The sequence below is a fragment of the Callithrix jacchus genome, chromosome 8 (assembly GCF_049354715.1).
Source record: "Callithrix jacchus isolate 240 chromosome 8, calJac240_pri, whole genome shotgun sequence".
Classification (NCBI taxonomy): domain Eukaryota; kingdom Metazoa; phylum Chordata; class Mammalia; order Primates; family Cebidae; genus Callithrix; species Callithrix jacchus.
Window position 1 is genome coordinate 10,699,466 of NC_133509.1, and position 26,874 is coordinate 10,726,339.

General features: G+C 47.8%; 2 protein-coding genes across 2 annotated transcripts in view; one reads left to right on the forward strand and one right to left on the reverse strand.

The window, feature by feature from the left end:
• The window catches only part of DAPK2 (death associated protein kinase 2), a 271,914-nt gene that overhangs the window by 108,068 nt on the left and 136,972 nt on the right, over positions 1-26,874 (reverse strand). The gene's annotated exons all lie outside the window — the stretch shown is intronic.
• On the forward strand, positions 7,869-8,324 carry LOC100400310 (small nuclear ribonucleoprotein Sm D2). The gene has a single exon (XM_035258809.3). It carries the CDS (start codon positions 7,874-7,876, stop codon positions 8,228-8,230), a length of 357 nt encoding a protein of 118 aa, XP_035114700.1. The 5' UTR covers positions 7,869-7,873; the 3' UTR covers positions 8,231-8,324.

A 26,874-nucleotide genomic window follows, 5' to 3' on the forward strand; every position in this document is an offset into this window, starting at 1 on the left:
ATATGTACAAGCTTAAACAGCCGAATGGATCAAGCAGAAGAAAGGGTATCAGAGGTAGAAGACCAACTTAATGAAACAAAACGACAAGACAAGAATAGAGAAAAAAGGATAAAAAGGAATGAGCAAAGTCTCCAAGCAATATGGGACTATGTGAAAAGACCTAATATACGTTTGATTGGTGTACCTGAATGTGACGGAGAGAATGAATTCAAGCTGGAAAATACTCTCCAGGACATTATCCAGGAAAATTTTCCTAATTTAGCAAAGCAGGACACTATTCAACCCCAGGCAATACAGAGAACACCACAGAGATATTCCTCAAGAAGATCAACCCCAAGGCACATAATCATTAGATTCACCAAGATCAAAAAGAAGGAGAAAATATTAAGGGCAGCCAGAGAGAAAGATCAAGTCACCCATAAAGGTAAGCCTATTAGGCTTACAGCAGATCTCAACGGAAACCCTACAAGCTAGAAGAGAGTGGGGGCCAATATTCAATATACTTAATCAACAGAACTTTCAGCCCAGAATTTCATATCCTGCCAATTTAAGCTTTACATTTGAAGGAAAAATAAAATCTTTTAGGAACAAGCAAGTACTCAGAGATTTTATTACCACCAGGCCTGCTTTACAAGAACTTCTAAAAGAAGCATTATACACAGAAAGGAACAACCAGTATGACCCTTTCTAAAAATACACCAAAAAGTAAAGAGCATTAACATAAAGAAGAATTTTTATCAACGAAAGGACAAAATAGCCAGTTAATAACAAATGGCAGCAACCCTAAATTTAAATCGACCAAATCTCCCAATCAAAAGATACAGACAAAATCTAATGGTATATCCAAAGATATACATAGACTCAAAATAAAGGGTTGGAAAAAAAAAACCAAAAACGTACCAACCAAATGGAGAGCAAAAATAAATAAATAAGAAGCAGGAGTTGCAATTTTCACATTTGACAAAATAGATTTCAAAGCTACAAGGATACAAGGGTAAAAGGATTAATGTAATAATAAGAGATCTTAACACCCAGATACATAAGACCCATAATGAGATTTAGATTCAACGAGACAACAAATTGATAACGATACCCGAGACTGGAACTAAGATCCAGAACAAATAAACTCAATAGAGCTCTCCATTTTAAACACACAAAATATACATTATCCACATCTAATGATATATCTGAAGATATACAAAGACTCAAAACAAGGGGATGGAAAAAAACTCACCAACCAAATGGAGAGCAAAAATAAATAAATAAAAAGCAGGAGTTGCAATTCTCACACTTAATAAAATAGATTTCAAAGCTACAAGGATGCAAGGGTAAAAGGATTAATGTAACAATAAGAGATCTTAACACCCAGACACATAAGACCCATAATGAGATTTAGATTCAACGAGACAACAAATTGATAACGATATCCAGGACTTGAACTCAGAGCCAGAACAAATAAACACAATAGAGGTCTCCATTTTAAACACATAAAATATGCATTAACCACTTTAAACACTCAAAATATTGATCGGCCATTATTGAAACCCATTTTAGGAATGAAGTAATATTCCTTTTTCCCTCTTTTTCTTTTTTTCCCCTTCTTTTTCTCTTTTTCCCTCTAAAAAATAAAAAAAAAAAAAAAGTAGGTGACTGGATTGAGCAAATAAAAATTCAGGATGCCCAAAAAAAAAAATAAATAAATAAGACAAGTTCTCAATGACTTATAAAGAGACTTGGAAGCCCACACTAATAGCGGGAGACTTTGACACCACATTGTTAATATTTGACGGATCAACAAGATAGAAAATTAACAGAGACATTTATGATTTGAACTCAGCCCTGGAACAAGTAAACTCAGTGAATATTTATAGAATTCTTCGCCCCAGGTCCACAGAACATACATTTTTTTTTTTACTATCACATTATACCTATTTTGAAAGTGACCACATAAATGGAAGCAAATCACTCTTCAGCACTTGCACAGCATTTCACAGATTTAAACGAAATATTGGTTGACTGTTTGTTATTTTCTTTCCTCATTCCTTCCTGTCTCCACTGTTAAGCACAATCAAAAAAAAAAAGACACAGCCAAAACCCAACGGTATGCTACATCCAGACCCATTTCACATGCAAGGATACACAAAGACTCAAAACAAAGGGATGGAGAAAGATTTACCAACCAAATGGAGAGCAAAAATAAATAAATAAATAAATAAAAAGCAGGAGTTGCAGTTCTCGTATCGGATAAAATAGATTTTAAAGCAACAAAGATATAGTGGTAAGAGGATCAATGCAACAACAAGAGCTAACGATCCTAACACCCAGATACATAGAGACTTAGACTCAATGAGACAGAAAATTAATAAGGATATCAAGGACTTGAACTCAGATCCAGAACAAGTAAACTTAATAAATATTTATAGAGCTCTCCACTTTAAATACACAAAATATACATTCTTGTCAATACCACACCACACCTACTCATAGGTTTAAATGAAACATTGATTGGCCATTATTAATACCCATTTTTTTTCAGAATAAAGCAATATTTCCGTTTACTCTCCCTCTTTCTCTTCCTCTTTCTTCCTCTCCTTTACTCATTTTTTTTTCTTTCCTTCTCTCAAAAAAAAAGAAAGAAAGAAAAAAAAAAACAGTGACCCTTCTAGGTTTTGTGGCTTGCACTGGGGAGAGGAGTTCTAGCTTCTATGACCCCTTTCAGGGGCAATACTGGGGAAGGAGAAAGGAGGCAAAGAGAAAGGCAGGCAGGAGTCAGGAAAACTTGGTTTCTGAGGGCCCTCCCATCCCTTCTAGTTCAAATAACTCAGAGTGCTAGAGCACCATATTTTGGGATATTGTATCCTGAGCCCCAATGTTTGCTTGGGGCAAATCCTTTCCTTCTTTTCTTCCTTCTGCCCTCACTCAGGGCCTCAGGCCTGGCAGGCTGAGGGAGGCTGCCCCGTCCTGGCTGCTCCACAGCAAGGCCTAGAGAACAGCCACTGTGCCAAGAGCCTTGGGCTGAGCTCTGAGCACCCTGCTAATACCCGAGCTGGAGCCCAGAGCCGGGCCCCCAGCAGGTTATCTGGGGCTGGCCTTGACCACATTGGCTACAGCATGGCCCGTGGGTAGACATGCTCTGAACACCTGAGGCTGACCTCAACGTTGGCACCAGCAGCAGAATCATCTTCACCGAGCAGGGTTTGACCTTGAGGTCAGTGACCCCAGGCAGTGGGGGAGAGGGTTCTTCACCTGGCTGCACCCCATGGAGGGACAGCTAGGACTATACTCTGGGCCCTGTCCTATAGCTCAAGAAACATCCTTTACCCAGATGACAGAGAGATCCCATATAATTTTGGGAAACAAATATGAGAGGTTCAGATCCTATAAATGGAAGCTTGTCAGGCACCAAGGTAAAGTGGGCAGAACGGCCCCTCCACCTTACAGATCAATAAATCTGACGACACAGGAGTTCGATTTACACAGCCTGGCCAACATGATGAAACCCCATTTCTACTAAAAATACTAAAATTAGCCAGGCATGGTAGCACATGTCTGTAGTCCCAGCTATTTGGGAGGCGGAGGCAGGAGAATCATTTGAACCTGGGAGGCAGAGATAAGAGTGAGCGGGGATCACACCATTGCACTCCAGCCTGGGAGTGCAATGTCTCAAAAATAATAATAAAATAAATAAAAATGTACTGAAACATTATGACAGTATAAGCTCATTTTGCTAGAAAGTATGTGAGTGTGTGTCTATGTCTGTGTGTGTGTCTGTGTTGAAAGAATAAAGAACATGTGGGCTGGGCACAGTGGCTTATGCCTGTAATCCCAGCACTTTGGGAGGCCGAGGCGGGTGGATCACGAGGTCAAGAGATCAAGACCATCCTGGTCAACGTGGTGAAACCCCGTCTCTATTAAAAATACAAAAAATTAGCAGGGCATAGTGGCACGTGCCTGTAATCCCAGCTACTCAGGAGGCTGAGGCAGGAGAATTGCCTGAACCCAGGAGGCGGAGGTTGCAGTGAGCCGAGATCACGTCACTGCACTCCAGCCTGGGTAACAAGAGGGAAACTCTGTCTCAAAAAAAAAAAAAAAAAAAAGAACATGCTCTAAAATATTACTAGTGGCTAGATCTGAGTAGTGCTATTGTGGAAATTTGGGGGATTCTGTGTGTTTTTCTGTTTTCTGAATTTTCTTTATTGCCTATCTTGTCTTTTATAAGAGGAAAAAAATCTCCTTAAAAATAACTTAAATAAACATATTTTAAGAACAAACCTTCTCCTTGGTCTCTGACATGGATAATCTTCAGACTGAATTAACGTGTGCAGAATGGTCAGAGTCCGGGGCTCTGACCCGAAAGCAGGGTTCGGGTTTTGTTGGTGGTCAGCCCAAGACAGTGAAGGTGCTCCTTATCACCAAGGTTCTTCAGAGCCTAGCTTCCTGGGAGTGACAAGACCTTGGAGAGTAGAGAGGACAAGCCTTCCCTGAGAGCAAGCATCAGCCCCCCGGTGCACCCTGCAAAGGACCCAGGCCCATGGCCAGAGACCACCAGCAGGTGAAGAGCTGGTCTCCAAATCACCAGCCTGTCCTCCCTGTGAGCTCCTAGTTACTGTCCTTCTCAAGGGTCTGCTGTGTCACCCAGGCTGGAGTGCAGTGGTGAGAGCTTGGCTCACTGTGACTTCCACCTCCTAAATTCAAGCAATTCTCCTGCCTCTGCCTCCTGAGTAGCTGGGATTACAGGTGCGCACCACCACACCCAGCTAATTTTTGTATTTTTAGTAGAGACAGGCAGGGGGTGGGGATTTGCCATGTTGGTCAGGCTGGTCTGGAACTCATAACCTCATGATCCACCCACCTTGGCCTCCCAAAGTGCTGGAATTAGAGGCATCAGCCATCACCCCCAGCCTGTTCATTTCCTTTGCTTTGGTGAATTACCCGGTAAATTCCTAACACGTGGTTTTTTCTTCTTTAAGTTAGCCCCAGTCAGCTTCTGCTGCTTTCAACCAAAGAACCATCTGACTCACCATGCAAACAGATTGGACAACAAGAGAGGAAGGAAGGAAGCCGGCTTTTAGTGCAGGCCTACTATGTGCAGGCACTGGGCTAGGTACGTCCCATACATTCTCTCAGCTTATTCTGATAATAGCATTTCAATGTAGGTTTCATTAGGCCCAGTCTAACAGAGGAAGAAACTGAGGCTTAATGGAGTTAAGTAACTTGTCCATCACCCCAAACAGAGTTGGTGACAGAACTAGGTTCTGAGAACCAGATTGTCTCATCACAGAGTTGATGCTCTCTGATGTCTGAGGCACCTTCCTTTGGTACTTTGCTAAATTTTTTTTTTGAGACAGTCCCACTCTGTTACCCAGGTTGGGGTGCAGTGGTGTGATCTTGGCTCACTGCCACCTCCGCCTCCTGGGCTCAAGTGATTCTCCTGCCTCAGCCTCCTGAGTAGCTGGGACTACAGGCGCACACCACCACACCTAATTTTTTTGTATTTTTAGTAGAAAAGGGGTTTCACCGTGTTAGCCAGGATAGTCTTGATCTCCTGACCTTGTGATATGCCCACCTCAACCTCCCAAAGTGTTGGGATTACAGGTGTGTGCCACGACGCCTAGCCTTTGCTGATTTTTCAGTTGACAAAAGAGAAGCATTAAACAGCATTCTATTTTTTCACTCTGGAAGTTTGAAGAGCAGACTCAGATCCCGCCCAAGGCACAACTGTGAGGCAGACGGGTCTCAGGAGTCGTTTCTGTGCCTTGTGTTTCCTTCTACCCACCTGCAAGCACTTCCCGGATACCTGTCCTGCGCTTGCCCCATGGAAGCATGCTCTTGGGAAGGAGCCTTCCTGAATTTATTCCCATCCTACTCCCCATGACAGAGAAGGCTTAAAATGTCTCTATGTTTAGGGAAGCATCAAAGAGAAGAATTTCTAGCTCTGGGATTGCAGGAGTGAGGAAGCAGGGCAGGGCTGTGAAGAGGACAGTTGTATCTCTGAAGTCACAGTTCACAGACCTCCTCTTGGTGGTTGGCCCTGAGGGGTCAGGGCAGGACGCCCTGAGCAGAGGAGTCAATCAGGAAGCATGAGAGCTGAGCCTGTGAGGAGGGGCCTGTGCTCCGCCTGAGGCCAGGAAAGGCCAGGGCAGGGTGGCTGGCAGGGCCGGCCTCACACTATCCAGGGACAGCCAGGGATCAGGTATCCTGGGTCTTATTTTGCCCTGGGTTGCCCCCCCCCCACAGTTACTCTCCCCTGGGGCTACTACATGTCCTTTTGGAGAGAACCCTAGGAGTGAGGAAAGGGCAGATGGGGCCTGAGCTCCTAGGCCTCCAGAAGGCAGCCCGGCAAGCAGAGAATTCCCACCAGGACCCGGGGTTGGCAGGGCCATCACAACAGCAGCTACCCGCTACTGAGCGTGGGTTGCACTCCAGCTTCGCTAAGCACTTTCCCAGCATTTGCTGTGGGTTCTCAGAAGCAGATGCGCCTCCAGTTTCTGAGTCATCAGGATCAGGATTGTAGGAGGCGACTCCACCACCTTCCCACTGCCCAGGGCGGCCCCAGAGCCAGTGGGGATGGCAGCGTGGGAGAATCCGACTGTGTCTGAGAGAGACGGGGGTTTGATTTTGCTTTCCTTCACTTTTTACTCAAGAAAACAAGATAGAATAATTTGGCTTTGAACAAACAACTCCCACATGCCAGGTGTAGGCCAAAATGTCCTAGTTTGAAACCTAGAAGACTTGAGGTTATCATTCTAGAGCTGGAGAAATAGAGGCCCCCAGGTGAAAGACCGCCTCGACTTGCTGAACCAGGACTTAAACACAGGTGTCTCCACTCCCAACAGGTTGCAATTTCCACTCTAGGAGTGGTTCGGGGGGCTGCTATCGCAACGGTGTCAGGTTGTAAGTGATAAGAGCCCTGCATGGCTCCTGCTGTGCCCTCCTCTTCCTGACCACATTCCCACTCAGAACAGGTTGTCCCAGGACCACAGGAAATACATCGATTGTCTCTGGACTGCCACTTTTCTCTCTTCAAAAAGACTTTTTTATGGAGACAAGCTCTTGATCCTCCTGCCTCAGCCTCCACCTGGCTAATTTTTCTATTTTTTTGTAGAGTTGCGGCTCTTGCTTTGTTGCTCAGGCTGGTCTTGAACTCCTAGCCTTAAGCAATCCTCCTTCTTTGGTCTACCCAAAGTGTTGGGATTACAGGAGTGAGCTACCGCACCAGCCAAAGACTCTTTGCTTTTAGAAAGAAGTAAGAAATAACCTTCTCGGCTGGGCACAGGGGCTCATGCCTATAATCCCAGCACTTTTGGTGGGCAGATAACAAGGTCAAGAGTTCAAGACCAGCCTGGCCAAGATAGTGAAATCCCATCTCTACTAAAAAAATACAAAAAATAGTCGAGTGTGGTGGCAGGCGACTGTAATCCCAGCTACACGGAAGGCTGAGGCAGGAGAATCGCTTGAACTGGGGAGGCGGAGGTTGCAGTGAGCCGAGATCACACCACCAAACTCTAGCTAGCCTGGGTGACAGAGCAAGACTCTGTCTCAAAAAAAGAAAGAGCCTTCTCACTGCATCTCAATGAGAGATGCAGAATAGACCACCTCCCCCAGGCTGCTCCATTTTAACTTTTTGTCCAGACAGATAAATCCTTTAATTGTTTCAGATCTTTTGAACTGAGTCTCTCTTGCTTGCCGACTAAAGTAAGAGCTGAAGGATGCAGGCACCTGAATTTGCTGAGCTTCAGCTTGATGGTTTGTAGAGTGGGAATAATAAGGAAGACCCCTTTGTCGGCTTGTTGGGGGATTAACTGAGATAATGTAAGGCAAAAGGCGAGCAACGTGGAGGAAACCGGAGTGATCCGAGAGCTTAGCCACCAACATGAGCCTCCTCAACAAGCCCAAGAGTGAGATGACCCCAGAGGAGCTGCAGAAGCGAGAGGAGGAGGAATTTAACACGGGTCCACTCTCTGTGCTCACGCAGTCCGTCAAGAACAACACCCAAGTGCTCATCAACTGCCGCAACAATAAGAAACTCCTGGGCCGCGTGAAGGCCTTTGATAGGCACTGCAACATGGTGCTGGAGAACGTGAAGGAGATGTGGACTGAGGTACCCAAGAGCGGCAAGGGCAAGAAGAAGTCCAAGCCGGTCAACAAAGACCGCTACATCTCCAAGATGTTCCTGCGTGGGGACTCGGTCATCGTGGTCCTGCGGAATCTGCTTATCGCCGGCAAGTAGGAGCCACCTATCCCTGTCAGTCAACAGAACTCACTCCCCTGTCCTACAGAGACCGCTGCCGCTGATGTTGAGAATAATAAAGCTCTGTGTTTTTTTCTAGTGGTAAAAAAAAAAAAAAAAAAAGGCAAAAGGCTTAGAACACAACATGGATGTAATAAACATTTGCTCTTATTCTTCTAATCACAGCCAGGTCACCAGTGGGGATATATCATTCTAATCTCCTGGAAGTCTGAGTTCATTAACTTTTTACTGTGGTCAAATATAATAACATAAAAATTTACCATTTTAACCATTTTTATGTGTACAATTCAGAAGCATTAAGTGCACGCACTGTTATGCAAACATCATCACCACCCATCTTAAAACGTTTCCATCATCCCAAACTGATTTGTAGCCATTAAATCATAACTCCTATTTCCCCTCCCCCAGCCCCTTGATAACTACTATTCTACAAATAGAATTCTCTTTTTTTTTCGAGATGGAGTTTCACTCTTGTTACCCAGGCTGGAGTGCAATGGTGCGATCTTGGCTCACCGCAACCTCCGCCTCCTGGGTTCAGGCAATTCTCCTGCCTCAGCCTCCTCAGTAGCTGGGATTACAGGCATGCACCACCATGCCCAGCTAATTTTTTGTATTTTTAGTAGAGACAGGGTTTCACCATGTTGATCAGGATGGTCTCGATCTCTTGACTTCTTGATCCACCCGCCTCGGCCTCCCAAAGTGCTGGGATTACAGGCTTGAGCCACTGTGCCCGGCCTCTACTTTCATTCTCTATGAACTTAATGCCTCATGTAGGTGGCATTATACATTTGTCCTTTTGTGATTGGCTTCACTTAATATATGTTTTCAAGGTTTATCCATGTTGCAGCAGAATTTCATTTCTTTTTTTTGAGGTCTCCCTCTGTTACCCAGGCTGCAGGCTAGAGTGCAGTGGCACGATCTCGGCTCACTGCAGCATCGACCTGCTAGGCTCAAGTGATCCTCCCACCTCAACCTCCCAAGTAGCTGGGACTACAGGCATGAGCCACCACGCCCAGCCTGATAGCCTGATTTCTTTTTATGGCTGAATAATATTCCATTTTGTGCATATACCACATTTGGTTTATCCATTCATTCACTGAGGAACATGTGGGCTGTTTCCACCTCTGGCTGTTATGAAATAATGCTGCATGGTTCATTAATTGTGTAACCAATGTGTATGTAGCATTTGCCAGTTAACATTAGTTATGTATTTGCCTTAGACGACTTGATGAAGGCAGAGTAAATTTCCTTATCCCATTTCGTTGAGGTTCAGCCAGATCCTCAAGGCCCCAGACTACACACCTGGTAGAGCTTGAACTTAGTTCTCCGGTAAAGTCGAGTCTGTTCTCAAGAGCTAAGATTCCATGATTCAACCAGCAACCTTCACAACACCCTTCTCGTTTACCAAAACAGTGTTTCATGGTAAATTCAGACCCTGCGGCCGGCCTGACTTGGGAGTTCCTTGCGGCATGGCCTGTATCTTCCTGTACCTTGTGTTTGAAAGCCGAGGATGGAGGATGTTTACTAAACATTCGATGAGAATCTGTTGGCAACCACTGGGACCCTCAGGGATCTGACTATGAGGCCACCAGCTGGCGAGCTGCCAACTAGGTCCCCTCTCTGTGGCCATGGGAAGTGCTGCCTCTCCACTCTCACCAGCGTCAGATCTTAGGACCTCTCCAGTCCCTGAGTTGGGTTTCTGGATTTTTCTCTACGGTCTGAATTTACACTTTCACATGATGCCCATGGCTTGAGGAGGAGCAAGGGAGAGAAGGAGGTCTCCATTTCATTTTGGAAAGGCATTGGAAACACTGCCCATCCTCAGGGACCAATGGAAGTCGTTCTTTTCTTTGGTCTTCCCTGCCCCACTAGACTTTCTGTGCCCTTCTGCCCACTTCCCAATAGGACCTGTTCCCACTGCCCACAATGTCCCTCACTTTCCATGGGAATTGCTCCCTCCTTTTAACAGTGTTATTGAAATATAATTCACATACCATACAATTCGCCCATTTAAGGTGAATGAGTCAATAGGTTTTAGTATATTCAATGATATATATAACAATCATCATAGTCTTTTTTTTTTTTTTTTTTGAGACAGAATTTTGCTCTTCTTGCCCAGGCTGGAGTGCAATGGCATGATCTCGGCTTACCACAATCTCTGCCTCCTGGGTTCAAGAGATTCTCCTGCCTCATTCTCCCAAGTAGCTGGGACTACAGGCAGCACCACCACACTAGGCTAATTTTGTGTTTTTAGTAGTGACAGGGTTTCTCCATGTTGGTCAGTCTGGTCTTGAACTCCCAACCTTAGGTGATCCGTCTGCCTTGGCCTCCCAAAGTGCCAGGATTACAGGTGTGAGCCACCACGCCCAGCCCCACAGTCAATTTTAGAACATTTTTGTAGCCATAAAGAGAAACCCCACATCCTTTAGCTATCTCTCCCCCATTCCGAAGTCCCCTAGTCCCAAAGTCAACACTGATCTATTTTTTATCTCTATAGATTTTCCTATCCTGGGCATTTCATATAAATGAAAACATATACATGGTCTTTTGTGTCTGGTCTTTTTCACATAGCAAAGGTCCATCCATGCTGTGAGAATCTATGCACAGGAATGTGTCTTCCTTCTCTGCCTGGGCCATTAAAACACGGTCATGTAAGCCACAGCAGTTTTCCAAAGGACATGTCCCCCTTTCTTCTTTCTTTTTGACTCCTGCTCTCCACTTCCGTCCTTTGGAGAACTTCCTCCTCTTCCGGCCAGGCTTCTGTTGATCCTTCTGCCACACTTCCTCTTTCGGCCAGGCCTCTGTTAATCCTTCTGCCACACTTCCTCTGAGGGCCAGGCCCGGGCTGGAGGCCTGGGAAAGCTGCTCCCAGCTGCTCTTCCAGTGCTGGGGCTAGGCCTGGAAAATTCTGCTTTCACGTTGGTTTCAGCATGGGGAAGTGGGTGGATAGGGCCTCCAGTCCTATCAGGAGTCACCTTTCCACTCAGTTAGCCCTGGGTCAGTCTCTATGGGATATGAGTCCTGCTCTGGGCTCTGCCCTTTTCATTCAGAAAGCCACAAGGCCTGGGGCAGTCCCTGAAGTCCTTCCTCCTGACCCTACCCATGACCACATGATGCCGCAAGGGATGCAGATGCTCCAGGGAGCCACGTCCAACACGTGCAGGCCCACACACACAGCCACAGAACCCAGGACTAATGCCAATAATGGAGGCCCTGCTTAACACTCTGGAATCTTCTTTCGTATTTATAGAATATTATCTTTATTTGACAATGTTTTGTTTTAGATTTTAACTTCTAACATTTGTTTATCCAGCTCATTTTTTTCTGTCTCTTTGTCAAACACGTCCAGTGCTGATTGGCCAGTAGTCAAGTACTGTGCCCATGCTGGGCAGACCAGGCTCCTTTGTCATGCATGCTGTGTGGGGAGAATGAGTGCGGAGCTGGCATTTTCCCTATTTCTGCCCGGCCTCAGTCTGGCACTGAGGAAGCCTGCCCAACAGGACTGTGTGGCTGGGTCACATGGGTCCACTTCAGTTCACTGCCCTCCCGTCCATGAGGAGGTCAATTGCTCAGATTGTCCCCAGGGCTAACTGAGTGGAAAGGTGACTCCTGACAGGGCAGGCCTCCTGGGTCAGTCTCTATGGGATATGAGTCCCCACCTGCCCCAGAGTATCACATTTAGAGCGGCTGCAAATGGCCATCTTCCTTTAGGGCTAAGCATTGCCCTCTCCCCACAGGACCTCACAAGGACGAAGGCACCGCAAAAGGGCTCTTGGATGGAGGCGACTTGTTGGGAGAGCCCATGAGTGCTCCGGGAAGGACTCCCAGGCCGCGGAAGTGTTCTTTTTATACACACGTGGCACATGCACTGACACTCACCACCTCCACTGTGGACACACCGCCACACTGTGCCCCTATGGATCCCACCCACACTTTAATCCACCCTCTGCCACCATCCCCACGGCAGAGGTGTAGAGCTGGCACCAATGGAGAAAAACACAGCCATGGTACAGATAAGCCTGAAGTGGAGGGAGAAGAGACCTGCCCAAGGTGGCACAGGTGGAGGCAGAGCCGGAGGGGGAGCTCTGGCAGCTGCGGGGTGGTGGAAGCACAGCACCTAATCTCCACCCCCCAGCTGTGCGACCTTAGGTAGGTCACTTAACCTCTCTGGGCCTAGAGTCTGCATCTGTGAAATGATAGCACCCACTTCAGAGGGCTTCTGTGAGGATCCAGGGAGTCATGTGGTACAAGCACCTCCTTACAAGCTATAAAGATGATGAGAAGCAGAGGCCAGTCAGAATCCTGGCCTTTTCCCTTCTTTTGAAAGTTTAGGCTGGGTGCGGTGGCTCACACCTATAATCCCAGCACTTTGGGAGGCCAAGGCAGACAGATCACCTGAGGTCAGGAGTTCGAGACCAAACTCACCAACATGGCGAAACCCCATCTCTACTAAAAATACAAAAAAATTAGCCAGGTGTGGTGACAGGTGCCTGTAATCCCAGCTGCTCAGGAGGCTGGGGCAAGAGAATCACTTGAATCCAGGAGTCAGAAGTTGCAGTGAGCTGAGATTGCACCACTGCACTCCAGCCTGGGCAATAGAGTGGGAGTACGCCTCAAAAAAAAAAAAAAAGTTTAACCGCAAGTTTTATTGGGACATGAGTTGCATATTTTTTTTTCCTGTTATGGCTTTTTACATTTTATGGTATTGTTTATTAGACAGAAGTCTGTGATTTGAATGTTGTTAAATATATTCATCTTTTCCTTTAAGGTTTAGTGTTTTCGTGTCTTGCCAAAGGTTGTGAGGAACATTTAAAAAATGACAAATTTCTCAGACAAATCACAGAAAAGAAAATAGAAAAAGATCTCGAAAATATTTTTAAAAACCCACATAATAAGAGAAACGCTAAGATGCCATTTCACATGATCAGATTAACAGGAGTTTGAAAGTTTGCTAAACTGGTGAGGGACAAGCACTCTTGTACTTTGCTGGTAGATGTACACATTCGTAGAACTCTGACCAAGAGTGATTGGCTGTATTTGTAAACACGAAAAACACACATGCCGTTTGATCTAGCAAGTCCACTTGTAGGAACTCATCCTCAGATATTATGGATGTATGAAATGACATAGGCACAGGGTTATTCATTATAGCATCGTTTATAACAGCAAAGGAAACCACTCTCATTAGGAACTGGTGAAAAACAGGTTGCATCCATACAACAAACCACTATACATTTATGAAAAGAATAAGGAAGCTTTTCTGAACTGCTAGGGGGAAAACTATCTCTACATCCTTAAGTGCAAAAAGCAAAGTGCAGAACAGTATTACAACAGGCAATAGTCTCACCCTGTGAGGTGTACCATGGCGACCAGACCTCTGGGTTGTAGAATCGGGTCCTGTAGGTCACCATGGTTGGGGGACAGTGGCAGCTGCTGCCACCATCTCAAGGAGACTTGAGTGGCCAGGAGTTTGGCATCATCACACAGCAGGGGTTAAGGGCCCCCCTCCCAGAGTGGTGATCATTAGAGCCAAGGCTCGCAAAGGCCAAGGTGCACAGCAACACCTGGCAAGAACTGCCACAGCCTTCAGAATCATCATGCTATTTTGACTTCCATACAGTCAGCTAAGCAGGATCACTTGAGAGCTGAAAGAACTCAGTATAATAACTAAGGTTTTGGGACGGCTTGTGCAAGCAAGAATTAAGAATGCCATGCAAAGGGCTATCACCAACACTGAAGGACAAATACACAGGGCACACAAACCCGGCGTCTGAGACTATGGAACGTTCCCCAAACCACGATTTGAGATGGCCCCAACAAAAATCAAGTGAACATGTCAAGTAAGGAGTATGGCGAGGATATTCACATTCCTGCCAAATCAACAGCTATTGCTTGTTAATATTTTTTGTTTTATCGATGTTTTGATGGGAAACAAATTAAATCTGTTTATTTTGCTTCTTTTGTTGAATATTGACCCTTCAACAACAAGGTGTTTTTTGGAGAGGGTCTCGCTCTGTAACCCAGGCTGGAGTGCAGTGGCATGATCTAGGCTCACGGCAACCTCCGCCTCCCGGATCCCAGTTCAAGAAATTCTCCTGCCTCAGCCTCCTGAGTAGGTGGGATTACAGGCATGTGCCACCATGCCTAGCTAATTATTTTTTTTTTTTGTATTTTTAGTAGAGATGGTGTTTCACCATGTTGGCCAGGCTGGTCTTGAACTCTTGACCTCACGATCTGCCCACCTCATCCTCCCAAAGTACTGGGATTACAGGCATTAGCCACCGCGCCTGGCCCTAATTTCTGCAATTTTATTAAAACAGGGTTTCATTGTGTTGGCCAGGCTGGTCTCAAACTCCTGACCTCATGTGATCCACCTGCCTCTCAAAGTGCTGGGATTACAGGTATGAGCCATGGCACCTGGTCTTATATACCTTTATATACTTTAAATTTGAGCCATGTGAATGATACTTTACCAATGCAGAAAATTAACACCATTTAAAAATAATAACAGGCTCCCAGAATCCAATCCAAAATATCAAATCAGACAGCCTGAGGCTGGGCCCATATTTTTTTTAAAAAAGTTTCCAAGGAATCTCTTAGGCGAATCCTGGCCTGTCACAGAAGATCCTTAAGAACCTACTAAGCTTTAGATGCAGCAGCCAAGGTCCCAGCCCTTGCAGTGCCACCTGGTGGCCACAGTCACCAAGCATCCTTCAGAAAAATGTGTGTGGTTGCCCAAGGGGATGCAGACCAGGACAGAGGGTGACAGGGCTGTCCTCAGGCTGGGTGGAGCTGGCCCCAGTGGACACAAGGTCGACCTCCAGGACTGCCTGCGTAGGTTCTGAGGGAAATGAGGCACAGCTCCTAGAGTTCTACAGCCTCTGTCCCAAGGAACCACCCAGAGGCAGCCTGCAACAGCACACAGCCTGTGGACTTTTAAAGTTTGACCTAAGTTCAAACCTTGGCTCCACCAGCTACTAGTCTCATTATGTCATGCAGCATAACTTCTCAGGCCCTCTGTTTTTTCATCTGCAAAATGGAGACAAATGTAAGTCCGTAGACACGTCTAGAATAGAGCTCAACAGGAATTCCCTTAATATTCATTCTCTCCCCTTTTGTTACTTCTTGATAGCTTTACTCCCTAGCCCTTGTAAAGAGCCTACCCTGGCTCCTGGGAGCTTTCTGTGCCTGGGAAGTTTCAAGCATTGGAGAGATTGAGAAAGAAGAAATCCATAGACTTCTGGTCTTTCTAAACCCTCTCCCCACTTCTTGCCCCTTCTTTAGCTAGCGAAGAATACATTTCAGGCCTGGCTGAGGTGGGGAGGGAGTTCAGGAAGTGGCTGCAGTTCCCATAAGCAGGGTCAGATGGGGTTCCAGTCCTGTGCTACAGGCCTGGGTGTAAGTCTTCCGGCCTGGGAGCAAGGCCCCGTCCCTGTCCTCCCTTGGGGAGTACATTATACTCAGGGAGAGCCAAACAGAGCACAAATCACAGTGAATGTGCAGGGGACTGAGGGGACTCAGAGGCACTGATGAAGTTGCTAACTTGGCCATCTGCTCTTTTAGGTTGTGACACTATTTCTAGAAGCTCCTTATAAAATGCAGCCAGGAGCCCATGAATCCCTCACCCTTTAGTTCCGATTAGCATGCCTGCTTCCCTCCTAGGTCTCTGGAAGACGGCAGAACCTAAGGGAGATGAGACATTATAAAAACGTAGAAAAGACATTGAAACATTTTTGTTCGAAGCTAGGGAAAGGAATGTTCAGAGGACAGAACAGAGCACTCCTAGAGGGGGTGACTTCTGGGTTCCAGACCTCCTGGCAGAGGTCTGGTTCCAGCCTGGCCAGAGAAGAGCCTCCCAAAGAGAAACTGGGAGTTCCTGAGATGACCTGGGTCACAACTCTGCCCTTTGTACCCAAAGGTACCTCCGAGAAGTCAGATGCTGGGAGAACAAAGTCTTGACCTTAGGCATTACCTGATTACCACGTGAGGAAACTGAGGACCAGCAAGGGGAGGTGCTTGCCTCAGTCCCATGTGAGTTAGTGGATGACCCTGACCTGGACTTTAAGTCTCCTGAATCCTATTGCATGGTGCAAAGAGCTCCATCTTTGGAGCCAGATAGAAGTGAATCGGAACCCAAACTTCCCTGCGACTTGGCTAGCTGTTTGGTTTTAGAAAGGTCATCTACCTCTCTAAGCCTTGGTTTTCTGCCCTTGTAAAACAGATCAGAGCTCTCGCTCAGAAGTGTTGTCAGGACCAAAGCTATGTGTGCAAACCACCTGGCACATGGTAAGTGGGGATGCTATGATTATTGCTTCTCCTGTGCAAACCACACCGGCCGCAGACAGGCAGGAAGAGGGCTGGCTGCTGCAGCTCTCAGGCACGGCAGCTTTACACTTGGTGGTGGTCAGGATAGGGGCATAAGGAGCCAGATGTGTGGAAAGCAGAATGTGCCTATGGCTGGGTAGTGAGGCTTCTTCACTAATCCCAGAGTTGCAGAGTATGCAGACCATGGGAGCCACACACCCAGCCCACCGCATGCAGAGGCGAGAGACGTGGCCCCTTATTCATAAGAAGGGCCCTACTGATCCTATGCTTTGAGGTCGCCAGAGTAGTTGCTGGGGCAGAACCACACTACGGGGGATCTTCTTTCCCCTTTTGCTCCAGGCTCCTCACTTATCTTTTTTTTGGGGGGGGATAGAGTTTCACTCTTGTTGCCCAGGCTGGAGTGCAATGGTGCCATCTCGGCTCACTACAACCTCTGCCTCCCAGGTTCAAGCAATTCTCCTGCCTCAGCTTCCCTAGTAGCTGGGATTATAAGCATGTGCCACCACACCCGGGTAATTTTTTGAATTTTTAGTAGAGACAGGGTTTCTCCATCTTGGTCAGCCCGGTCTTGAATTCCTGACCTCAGGTGATCAGTCTTCCTTAGCCTCCCAAAGTGCTGGGACTACAGGCGTGAGCCACCATGCCTGGCTTACATATCTATTTTTATGCTTGTATTGTATGCTGTCAATAAGAAGCATGGTTGCTGCAGCGGCAACCACATTCTGGGTGCAATGGAACACGAGCCTCAAATGCATCAGCTCATTCCATTTAACCCTCACAGAAGCCCTGCAGGAGCAAACTGTCGTTCCCATTTTATAAGAGGGAAAACTGAAGCTCCGTTCCTTGCTAACAGTTACCCCAGCCAAGAAGATGCCAGAACTGGGATTCAGACCCTGAGGTCCAGTCTCTAACTCCAAAGCCAAGATTCCCATTGCCAGCACCTCCTCCCCAGGTTTAAAGCTTCTTTCCAGGGAAGGGAGGTTGAGAGAGGCAGGGCCTACAGGTCACCATCATGATTATTCTCATTGTAAAGATGGCGGTCTTGCCCTGCTGTCCAGGCTAAAGTGCAGTGGCATGATTATAGCTCACTGCAGCCTCAGACTCCTGGGCTCAAGCAATCCTCCTGCCTGCAGGTTTTGAAGACTGTAGCAGGACCAGCTCCTGGGCAGATGTGTTGGGAATAGGAAGCCTCATTTGAACCCCTGAGAGTTTGCTCACAAGGCAGTCCTGAACAAGCAGAGGACACCACAGCAGGAACAGAGAAAGAAAATGGAAAAAGACATGAGGTTCACCCCCAGCAGCCATTCCCCTACTGTTAGCCATGACCAGTTTCCTCCTTCCAGTTTCGGGGAAGCTAACTCTACCCCAGGCTCTAAGGCCCTGGGTCTCAGGCCTAAACAAATCACCCTCACCCATCCCTCGGCCTGGTCCATGGATAGGGCGTGTGGATCAACAAGACATGGGGAGAGGCTCACTGGGGTCTTCAGAAAGCAGCTACCCCACTTTTGCGAGCAAGCTTCCCTGAGCAAGTTTCTGTCTGGTGGTTTAATAGCTCAGTGAACATGGTAAAGTCACTCTCCCCACCATGCCTATGGGTTGAAGGCAGCTGGGGTGATAAATAAAATGGATCCTGTTTTAAAAACCTCCACCTGTAGGAAATGTGGGAGGCTGCAGTGCCCTGAAATAACCCCACAGAGGCCAGAGCCTGGCTGAGCCACCACAGACTCTCCTCCGATTCCTGGCCCAGAGGAGCCACCCAGGCGCTCAGGCCAAGGCCCTGGGTATTTTCAGCTTCCAGCAGCATCAGCAGAGTTGGAGAGGCATCAGCCATATTGTATTTCATGTGACTGAGGCACCTGGCCAGCGACATGGACATGGAGAGCTGGCCTTGTATTGTTGCCACTGGCCTGGGCCCCGCCTCCCTTTCTGCTCTGGTCTCCAGAGCCTGGCCATGGCAGAGGCAAGTGGTGGTGGGGGGGCGGGGGGCTCCTGCCAGGCACAGTAGACACCAGAAATGGGTGGCAAGAGGGACAGGCAACTTGACTACAAAGTCTTCCAGGATGGGCTTCAGGGATGTCAGAACTGCACTCTTCACCCACTTAGCCATCCCCTCCATAAACATCTTGAGCAGTGTTTCTTCCTGGGCAGTGTTAGGGCAGCGTGGCCAACCATCCCAGTTTGCCCTGGACTCCCCTGGTTTTCGCACTGAAAGTCCCACGTCCCATGAAACTTTGCAGGTCCCAGGCAAGCAGGGACAGTTGGTTACCTTAGTTGGGAGTACTGTTGATGATATCTCCTCCCATGCTCGGGTCTGTCCTCCAGCTGTGATTCCTTTTTGAGGATGCAACAGCCCCTGAGGCCTCCCCCAGGCTTCCCCACCTCCTGTCTCTCTCCCTCAGCTCTCAGGGTTGTTTTTCTAAAGCAGCACATCAGAATCACCTGGAGAGCCTGTAAAAGCACCCTCAGAGTTTCTGATCTAGAAGGGCTGCAGAATTTGCATTTCTCAGTTCTCAGGTGACCCTAATGCCTGGCCAGGAACCACACTTTGAGAACCACTGATGTAAGTTACAGCTCTGATAAAGTCTCACAAAACCTCGAAACCCTCCCCATAGCTCACTGGATAGAGGCCTAAGCCTGGGTTGAAGCCCCTCTTAATCCAGCCCCCATCCCTACCACAGCAGGCCCCACCCCAACAGGGTGCCCACATCCCCAAGGGATGCCTTGCCCTCTCCCACCTCTGTCTTTGCTCAAGCTGTTCCCGGCCTGGACTCTACAGCCTCCTCCACCCACGTGAATCCCCTTCTCTGTGGAGCCCACTCAAAGGCTGCTTCCTCTGGATGCCTGCCTGGGTCCCTGTCCATTGGAACAAAGGACTCCTTCCTCAGCTCTTAGCTTAGCACCTGTTTCATCCTTGTCACTGCACTGTGGATTCCTTGAGGACGTGAACTATCTTTTCCCATCTTTGTCTATATATTTGCTAAATGGATATGACCCCAGAAGACAGAATCAGGACAATAGATGGATCTGTGGGGAGGCAGACCTGAGCTCAACCTGAGAAAGAACTTGTAACAACATGAACAGCCCTTAAGGGTCCTGCCAAGAGATCCTGAGCTCCCTGCCAGCCCTGGGCATCTTCAGTGGTGTTGGACGACATCTACAAAGTCTCTGAAACCCCTGCTTAGGCTGATCACTGCAATCTCCCTCTCGGGCCCCTCTCTCCTCAGGAGAACTTGACCGCCCCCCCAAACCCACTGCCCTGCACGCCAGCCCCACAAGGCCCCAGAGGCTGGCTGGAAATTACTGGAGGCCAGTGATCACAACAAGCATGACATTTTGTCAGTGGCCTTCACTGTCTGAATACAAAGTGACCAGTGGTGATATCTTCCTGCTCCAGGCCAGCCTCCCTGCCTTGCTCTGATCACTGCCTCCCCAGAAGGACCAACCCCACCTCAATGCACTCACACCACCTTCCCTCACATGCCCAGGGGAAGCAGCTCATCTATAGGCAAGCTGAAGTTCTGCAGGTGTGCCCCCAGCCCGGGCTCCTTAGGAACAGGAACATTCTCCTGTAGAATATTCTCCAGTGCCTTGCACCATGCTGGGTGCATGTAAATGCTCAGAAGATGTGTGTTTCCCTTCAATGTCCTGCTTGAGCCCTTCCCTCACATGCGGTGTTCTCCCAGGTGTGCTCCAGCAAGCAAATGCCTCCCTCGCCCTTCCCCATCTGCTCTTAGGAAAGAACCTGGGAAACCCATTCCGACCAAGAAGCCTGGGACTGAGGCTTTCTGCCCCTGCCATCCCTGGGAGAAAATCCTGTTTAAATCCGATAAGCGTGAAACCCTCGCCTGACTGCATGGCAGCTAAGCATACCATGTGTGGTGGTGTTTATTTTTTGGTTGGTTGGTTTGGAGAGGGAGGAAAAGGATTTTCTAGAGTCTGGACTCCTATGGCTTTGTGGGGCTTTCCAGGGTCAGCACTGATTTCAAGAGTTTGGTGAGCTTGGCAGTTTGTATCCTTTAAGAAAATCTGCCAGCTGGGTGCGATGGCTCACGCCTGTAATCCCAGCACTTTGGGAGGCCAAGTCGGGTGGATCACGAGGTCAAGAGATCGAGACCAGCCTGGTCAACATGTGAAACCCTGTCTCTACTAAAAATACAAAAAATTAGCTGGGCATGGTGGCACGTGCCTGTAATCCCAGCTACTCAGGAGACTGAGACAGGAGAATTGCCTGAATCCAGGAGGTGGAGGTTGTGGTGAGCTGAGATCGCGCTATTGCACTCCAGCCTGGGTAACAAGAGTGAAACTCTGTCTCAAAAAAAGGAAAAAAAAGAAAATCTGCCAGCTGGGCGCGGTGGCTCACGACTGTAATCCCAGCACTTTGGGAGGCCAAGGCGGGTGGATCACAAGGTCAGGAGTTTGAGACCAGCCTGGCCAATGTGGTGAAACCCTGACTCTGCTAAAAATACAAAAATTAGCTGGGCTTAGTGGCGCATGTCTGTAATCCCAGCTTCTTGGGAGGCTGAGGCAGGAAAATCACTTGAACCCGGGAGGCAGAGAGTACAGTGAGATCATGCATCATGCCCTTGCCCTCCAGCCTGGGCGAAAAAAAAAGAAAATCTGCTGGCTTCCTCCCCCACCAGGAAGTATCCCATCAGTTTCAAAGTTCACAACTTGGTTATTGGAAAGGCCTGAGAAAGCCATGACGTAGCAGACCCAGCTGGGAACACCTGGGTCTCAGTTCACCTTCTGCCAACCTTTAGGTCTCACGAGGCTTCCTGTTTCCGCTCCTTCCCCGGGCTGGCTGAGGTCATGACCTTCTGAAAGAATGCAGGGTCAGCCCCGGCTGAAATTTCCCCTCTCTGGGTGTGAAAGGCGATATGTCCAACTGTGAACACACAGGGCCCACATCCTTATGACTCAGCAGATGCGGCTGTCCTCAACCACATTGCCCGGAATGTCACACTGACCTGCCTCAGAGGGCTGGCAGCACAATAGATTCTGCAAAGGCTGGGCCCAGAAGGCACTATCTCCATGAGTCCCTTTGGACAACACACATTCACCCAGGCACACACTCAGATGTGTGTGTGCGCACGCACACACACACACACACACAGACACCTTCAAAAACCCATATAGAGACAGATGTGCACAGATACCCAAACATACCGCAAATGCAGACACACAGATATGCACACACAGACACCCACATATACAGAGACACACACTGGAATCCATCTCAACACACACATGTGCACACACACAGACACCCAGACACAGTCACATGCACACATAGAGAAATACAGACATCCACACACATGTCCACACCTCCCACAGAAACATGCCCACAGCAGGTGCCTAGGTATGCCCAGAAACACACAGACACCCAAATACAGCCAGACATACACACACACAAACTCCTTCAAAGGACTCAGTAAAAATCAGATCTGTCCTGTATGCCTGACCTTGAATGCCTCTGCCAACCCCAACAGATGGCCACTGGCTCTCCAACAGGGCCCTCTGGTCTCTGACCGAGAACCAGGGTCACAATGGACAGAGAAGGGGAAAATGGCAGAGCTACTAATTCACCACTGTGCAGTTAACCCCCGGAAAAGAAGTCTCATTCTTTCATTTAGTTGATAGCTTTCTAAAGTTTAGCCATGGGAAGGTATAAAGGCAATGAGAATACTAACCCATAACTTCCTGTCCCTTCTCTTAGCAGATGCTCACCCATCCTTTAAGGCCAAATTAAAGCTCGCCTTTTCCATGCAGTCCTCTAGATTCCCAGAATTAGAAACCGCAGCTTCTCCCATGTGCCCTCAGATCTCTCTCTCTTTCTCTCTCGCTTTTTTTTTTGAGATGGAGTTTTACTGTTGTTGCCCAGGCTGGAGTGCAATGGTGCGATCTCAGCTCACTGCAACCTCTGCTTCCTGGGTTCAAGCAATTCAACTGCCTCAGCCTCCCAAGTAACTGGAATTACAGGCGCACACCACCACATCTGGCAATTTTTTTGTATTTTTAGTAGAGATGGGGTTTCACCATGTTGGCCAGGCTGGTCTCAAACTCCTGACCTCAGGTGATCTGCCTGCCTCAGCCTCCCAAAATGCTGGGATTACAGGTGTGAGCCACCACACCCAGCCCTCTGGTCTCTCTTTAGCTCTTATTTCTTGCTTGTCTACCCTCTAGATAATAAGCTCCCCATCTTCCATGTGCCCAGCCAAAAGTCTGACACAGAGTAAGCCTTCAACACCTGTGTGCATTAGGCCAAGGACATCCATGAGGGATAGGCACGCTAGGAGAGGGTAGCTGCCCGGCGCCTGGTTCTGGGGGCTCTGCTTTGGCTTCTCCAGCCTGAGGCCCTACAGCTCTCCCTGCCACTTTGGATCAACCATGTAAAGGCAATGCATTCATTAACTCATTCCACAAATACATACTGAGCACCTACAGGCACTATACAGAAAACAGCAGACAGAGACACAGTCCTGCCCTCATGGAGCTTATCATCCAGAGGAGACAGGTGTCAAACACTTAAACATTTTCCAAGTGAGTATTTGTTAAGAGGCTGAATTGGGTCCACCTCCCAATAAATTCACATGTTGAAGTACTAACCACCAGTGCCTCAGAATAGGACTATATTTGGCAGTAGGGCCATGATAGGGGTAAGGTAAAGTGAGGTCAGAGGCCAGGCCCTAATGCAATAAGACTGGTGTCCTTATAAAAAGAGGAGATTGGGGCCAGGAGAGATGGCTCCCAGCACTTTGGGAGGCAGAGGCAGGTGGATCACCTGAGGTCAGGAGTTCAAGACCAGCCTAGTCAACATGGTGAAACCCCATCTCTACTAAAAATACAAAAAATTAGCCTGACATGGCAGCATGCACCTGTAATCTCAGCCACTTGGGAGGCTGAGGCAGGAGAATCACTTGAACCCGGGAGGCAGTGGTTGCAGTGAGCCCAGATCATCCCACTGCACTCCAGCCTGGGCAACAGTGAGACTCCAACTCAAAAAAAAAAAAAAAAAAAAAAGAAAGACATAGAGGAGATTGGAACACAGACAGATATAGAAGGAAGCCCATGTAATGACACAGGTAGAAGACAGCATCTTCCAGCAGAGGAGAGGGGCCTGGAAGAAAGCAAGCCTGCCGACAGCCTTTATCTCAGACGCCTGCCTCTAGAATTATGAGAAAAGAAATTGCTGTTGTTGAGTCCACCCAGTCCGTGATAGTTTGTTAAGGCAGCACTAGCAGGCAAATAGAGTATTTGTTAAAATGAACCAGTGTGTGATGAAGCTGCTCCGAGAGGACATAGGAGGGAGAGCTCATCTGTTCCAACACGGGGGATCATTTACATGACCTAAAGAATCAGAGGGAGTTAACTCCACAAGGAGCAAGAGTCACGTCCTTCCCTCAGGCTGCCCGGCCCTTTGGGACACACCTTCCAAGCACCTCCACTACGCGCTCTCTCTTGCCAGCCAGCCCAGAGACAAACACTCGGTGCCTGCTCACAGGGGCGGAGTGTGTAGATGAGTGAAGTAGCCAAAACAATGAAACTCTCCGGATATTTGAAGTATATTTCTAAGTTTCAGTGGCAATATAATTCTTCCCAGCTTTTTTTTTTCTTTTTGAGACAGAGTTTCGCTCTTCTTGCCCAGGCTAGAGGGCAGTGGCGTGATCTTGGCTCACTGCAGCATCCACCTCCTGGGTTCAAGTGAGTCTCCTGCCTCAGCCTCCCGAGTAGCTGGGATTACAGGTGTCTGCCACCATGCCTGGCTAATTTTTATATTTTTGGTAGAGACAGGGTTTCACCATGTTGACCAGGCTGGTCTGGAACTACTTATCTCAGATGATCCACCCGCCTTGGCATCCCAAAGTGCTAGGATTATAAGCGTGAGCCATCTTGTCAAGGCTTCCCAGCCTCTTTCTCACCTTAACCCCCTATGCACCTCACTTTCATCCACTACTTTCTTGAAATTAATGAATACTCGTTGGGATGCATCATAAAACGGTATTTCATCTATAAAAACTGGAATGAAAAGGCAGATCTGCACCAACCACAGCAGTTACAGCGTGGCAGATGTTCTTTATTAAGCATCAGCACTGACTCCTGAGTAGGAAAAGAGGCAGGGTGTCCAATGCCCAAGGGTGCCTGAACTATAAAGCCCACAAAGATGCCCGTCTGTGATCTGCTGGTGGTTTGGCACAACTGATCTCATACACCAAGGATAGTCTGTGCCGGGCTGGGCCAGTAGCGCCATTTCCCGGGGGTATTTGGAAGCTGGATGTAAAACAGGAAGACAAAGTACTTACTTTTGTAAATGAAGAATTAGATAGGTTCACATCAGTGTATGGGCTGAATTAGTCCCTCCCCAGTTCGTATGTGGAAGCCCTAATCCTCAGTACCTCTGAATGTGAGTGTGTTTACAGAGCGGGCCTTCAAAGAGTTGGCTTGATTAAGTTAAAATGAGGCTGAAGGGTGGGTCCTAGTCCAATTGGACAGGCGTCCTTCTAAAAAGAGGACATGTGGACACACAGAGGTACCAGGGACGCACATCCACCAAGGGACCGCCGTGTGACGAGGCAGCAAGGAGGTGGCCATCTGCCAGCCAAGGAGAGAGGCCTCAGGGGAAACTGATCTTGCTGGGACCTTGATCTTGGACTTCTAGACTCCATAACGGTAAGAAATTTAACTTCTATGGTTTAATTCACCCATCTGTGATATTTGGTTATGGTATCCTTAACAAACTAATGCAATACTCAAAATAAGAAAACAGGGTAGGGGCAAATAGTCAAGTCCCGCACTTAGTTCTTTAAAGAGTTGTTCACGCTTTATCTTTTCATTCAGAACCTGTGTAGGTGCTGAAGGAAAAGACAAAGGAGTCGTATGCCATCCTTTCGGCACCCTGGCTCCCGTCAGGCCCACTCGGACGGGTGGGAGGAAGATAGCCAGCTGCTCAGAGGCCCCTGGCTGAGAGCCTCCAGCATCCGTGTGATGCTTTCTCCCATGTTTATACCACTGCTGAGGGCCTGAGAGGTAGAAGGTTCACTGATCTCCAGGAGCCTTCTGCCCAGACTCTAAGTAAGCAGTGTTGGCCGTGCACCATTGGCCATGGTTGGCTAACTTCTACATTTCTCAGAGTTGCTCTTATTGGGGTTCAGAAAATAATATCCCCAATAGGGCGTTTGGTATGTATGCTGAGTGCTTTGAACAAAGGATACAGAAAGGCCTCAGAAATACACCTCAGAGGAAGCTAAGGTTTCTCTCTGACCTCCTTCCCACTCCTCTTTTTCTTCCCTAGGGCAGGGAGGAGCTCCCTCGGAAGTCCCCACCTCTTGACTGAGGGATGGTCTTCCAAAAGGAATGCAATTGTCTTGAACCACTTCCCTAGGAATCTCATCAAACAACCAGGAAATATTAATAACCACAAGGAGATTAAAAGTCATCACCACCCCGAGACAGGCTGTTGCCTATTCTGGAAGGAGTTCCAAACAACTTTTTTTTTTTTTTTTTTTTGAGACAGAGTTTCGCTCTTGTTACCCAGGCTGGAGTGCAATGGCGCGATCTCGGCTCACTGCAACCTCCGCCTCCTGGGTTCAGGCAATCCTCCTGCCTCAGCCTCCTGAGTAGCTGGGATTACAGGCACGTGCCACCATGCCCAGCTAATTTTTTTGTATTTTTAGTAGAGACGGGGTTTCACCTTGTTGACCAAGATGGTCTCGATCTCTTGACCTCGTGATCCACCCGCCTCGGCCTCCCAAGGTGCTGGGATTACAGGTGTGAGCCACCGCGCCTGGCCGAAACAACTTTTATTACCTGAGAGACTGGTATTTGACAAGACAGCCTTCATCCCCTCTGCAGTCCTTCCCCTCTCCTTCCTGTAACTTAGCACCACCTTACCGAAAGCCTGAAGGCTGTATTCCTCATTGGGTCCCTCTCTGGATCTCATTCTTCTGTAAGGTTACTGTGTACAGGCACATCATTAAAATGGGTTTTCTCCTGTTAATCGGTTCAATCTGTCTACTGTCAATTTCAGCAGCGACTGTTACGGAAACTTGAGAGCAAGTTGGAGCTTCCTTACACTCTTTATGTCTATGGTCTCGAAGTGCAACTAAATTGTGTAAAAACAAATTCTTCATGCTTGCCAAGTCTTTCAAAGTTGACAAAACTTGTTTACAAAATTGGTTTCAACAAGGCACTCATGACAAGTAACACTGATATCAACATTTCACAGATTAGAAAATGGAGGCCCAGAGAGGTTGAACGACAAGGCTGAGTTCCAACAGCTGAAGAGTGGCAGGACTGAGCCC

Coding starts and splice junctions, on each gene's coding strand:
- LOC100400310 (XM_035258809.3), top strand. CDS start 7,874: ATGAGCCTCCTCAACAAGCCCAAGAGTGAGATGACCCCAGAGGAGCTG.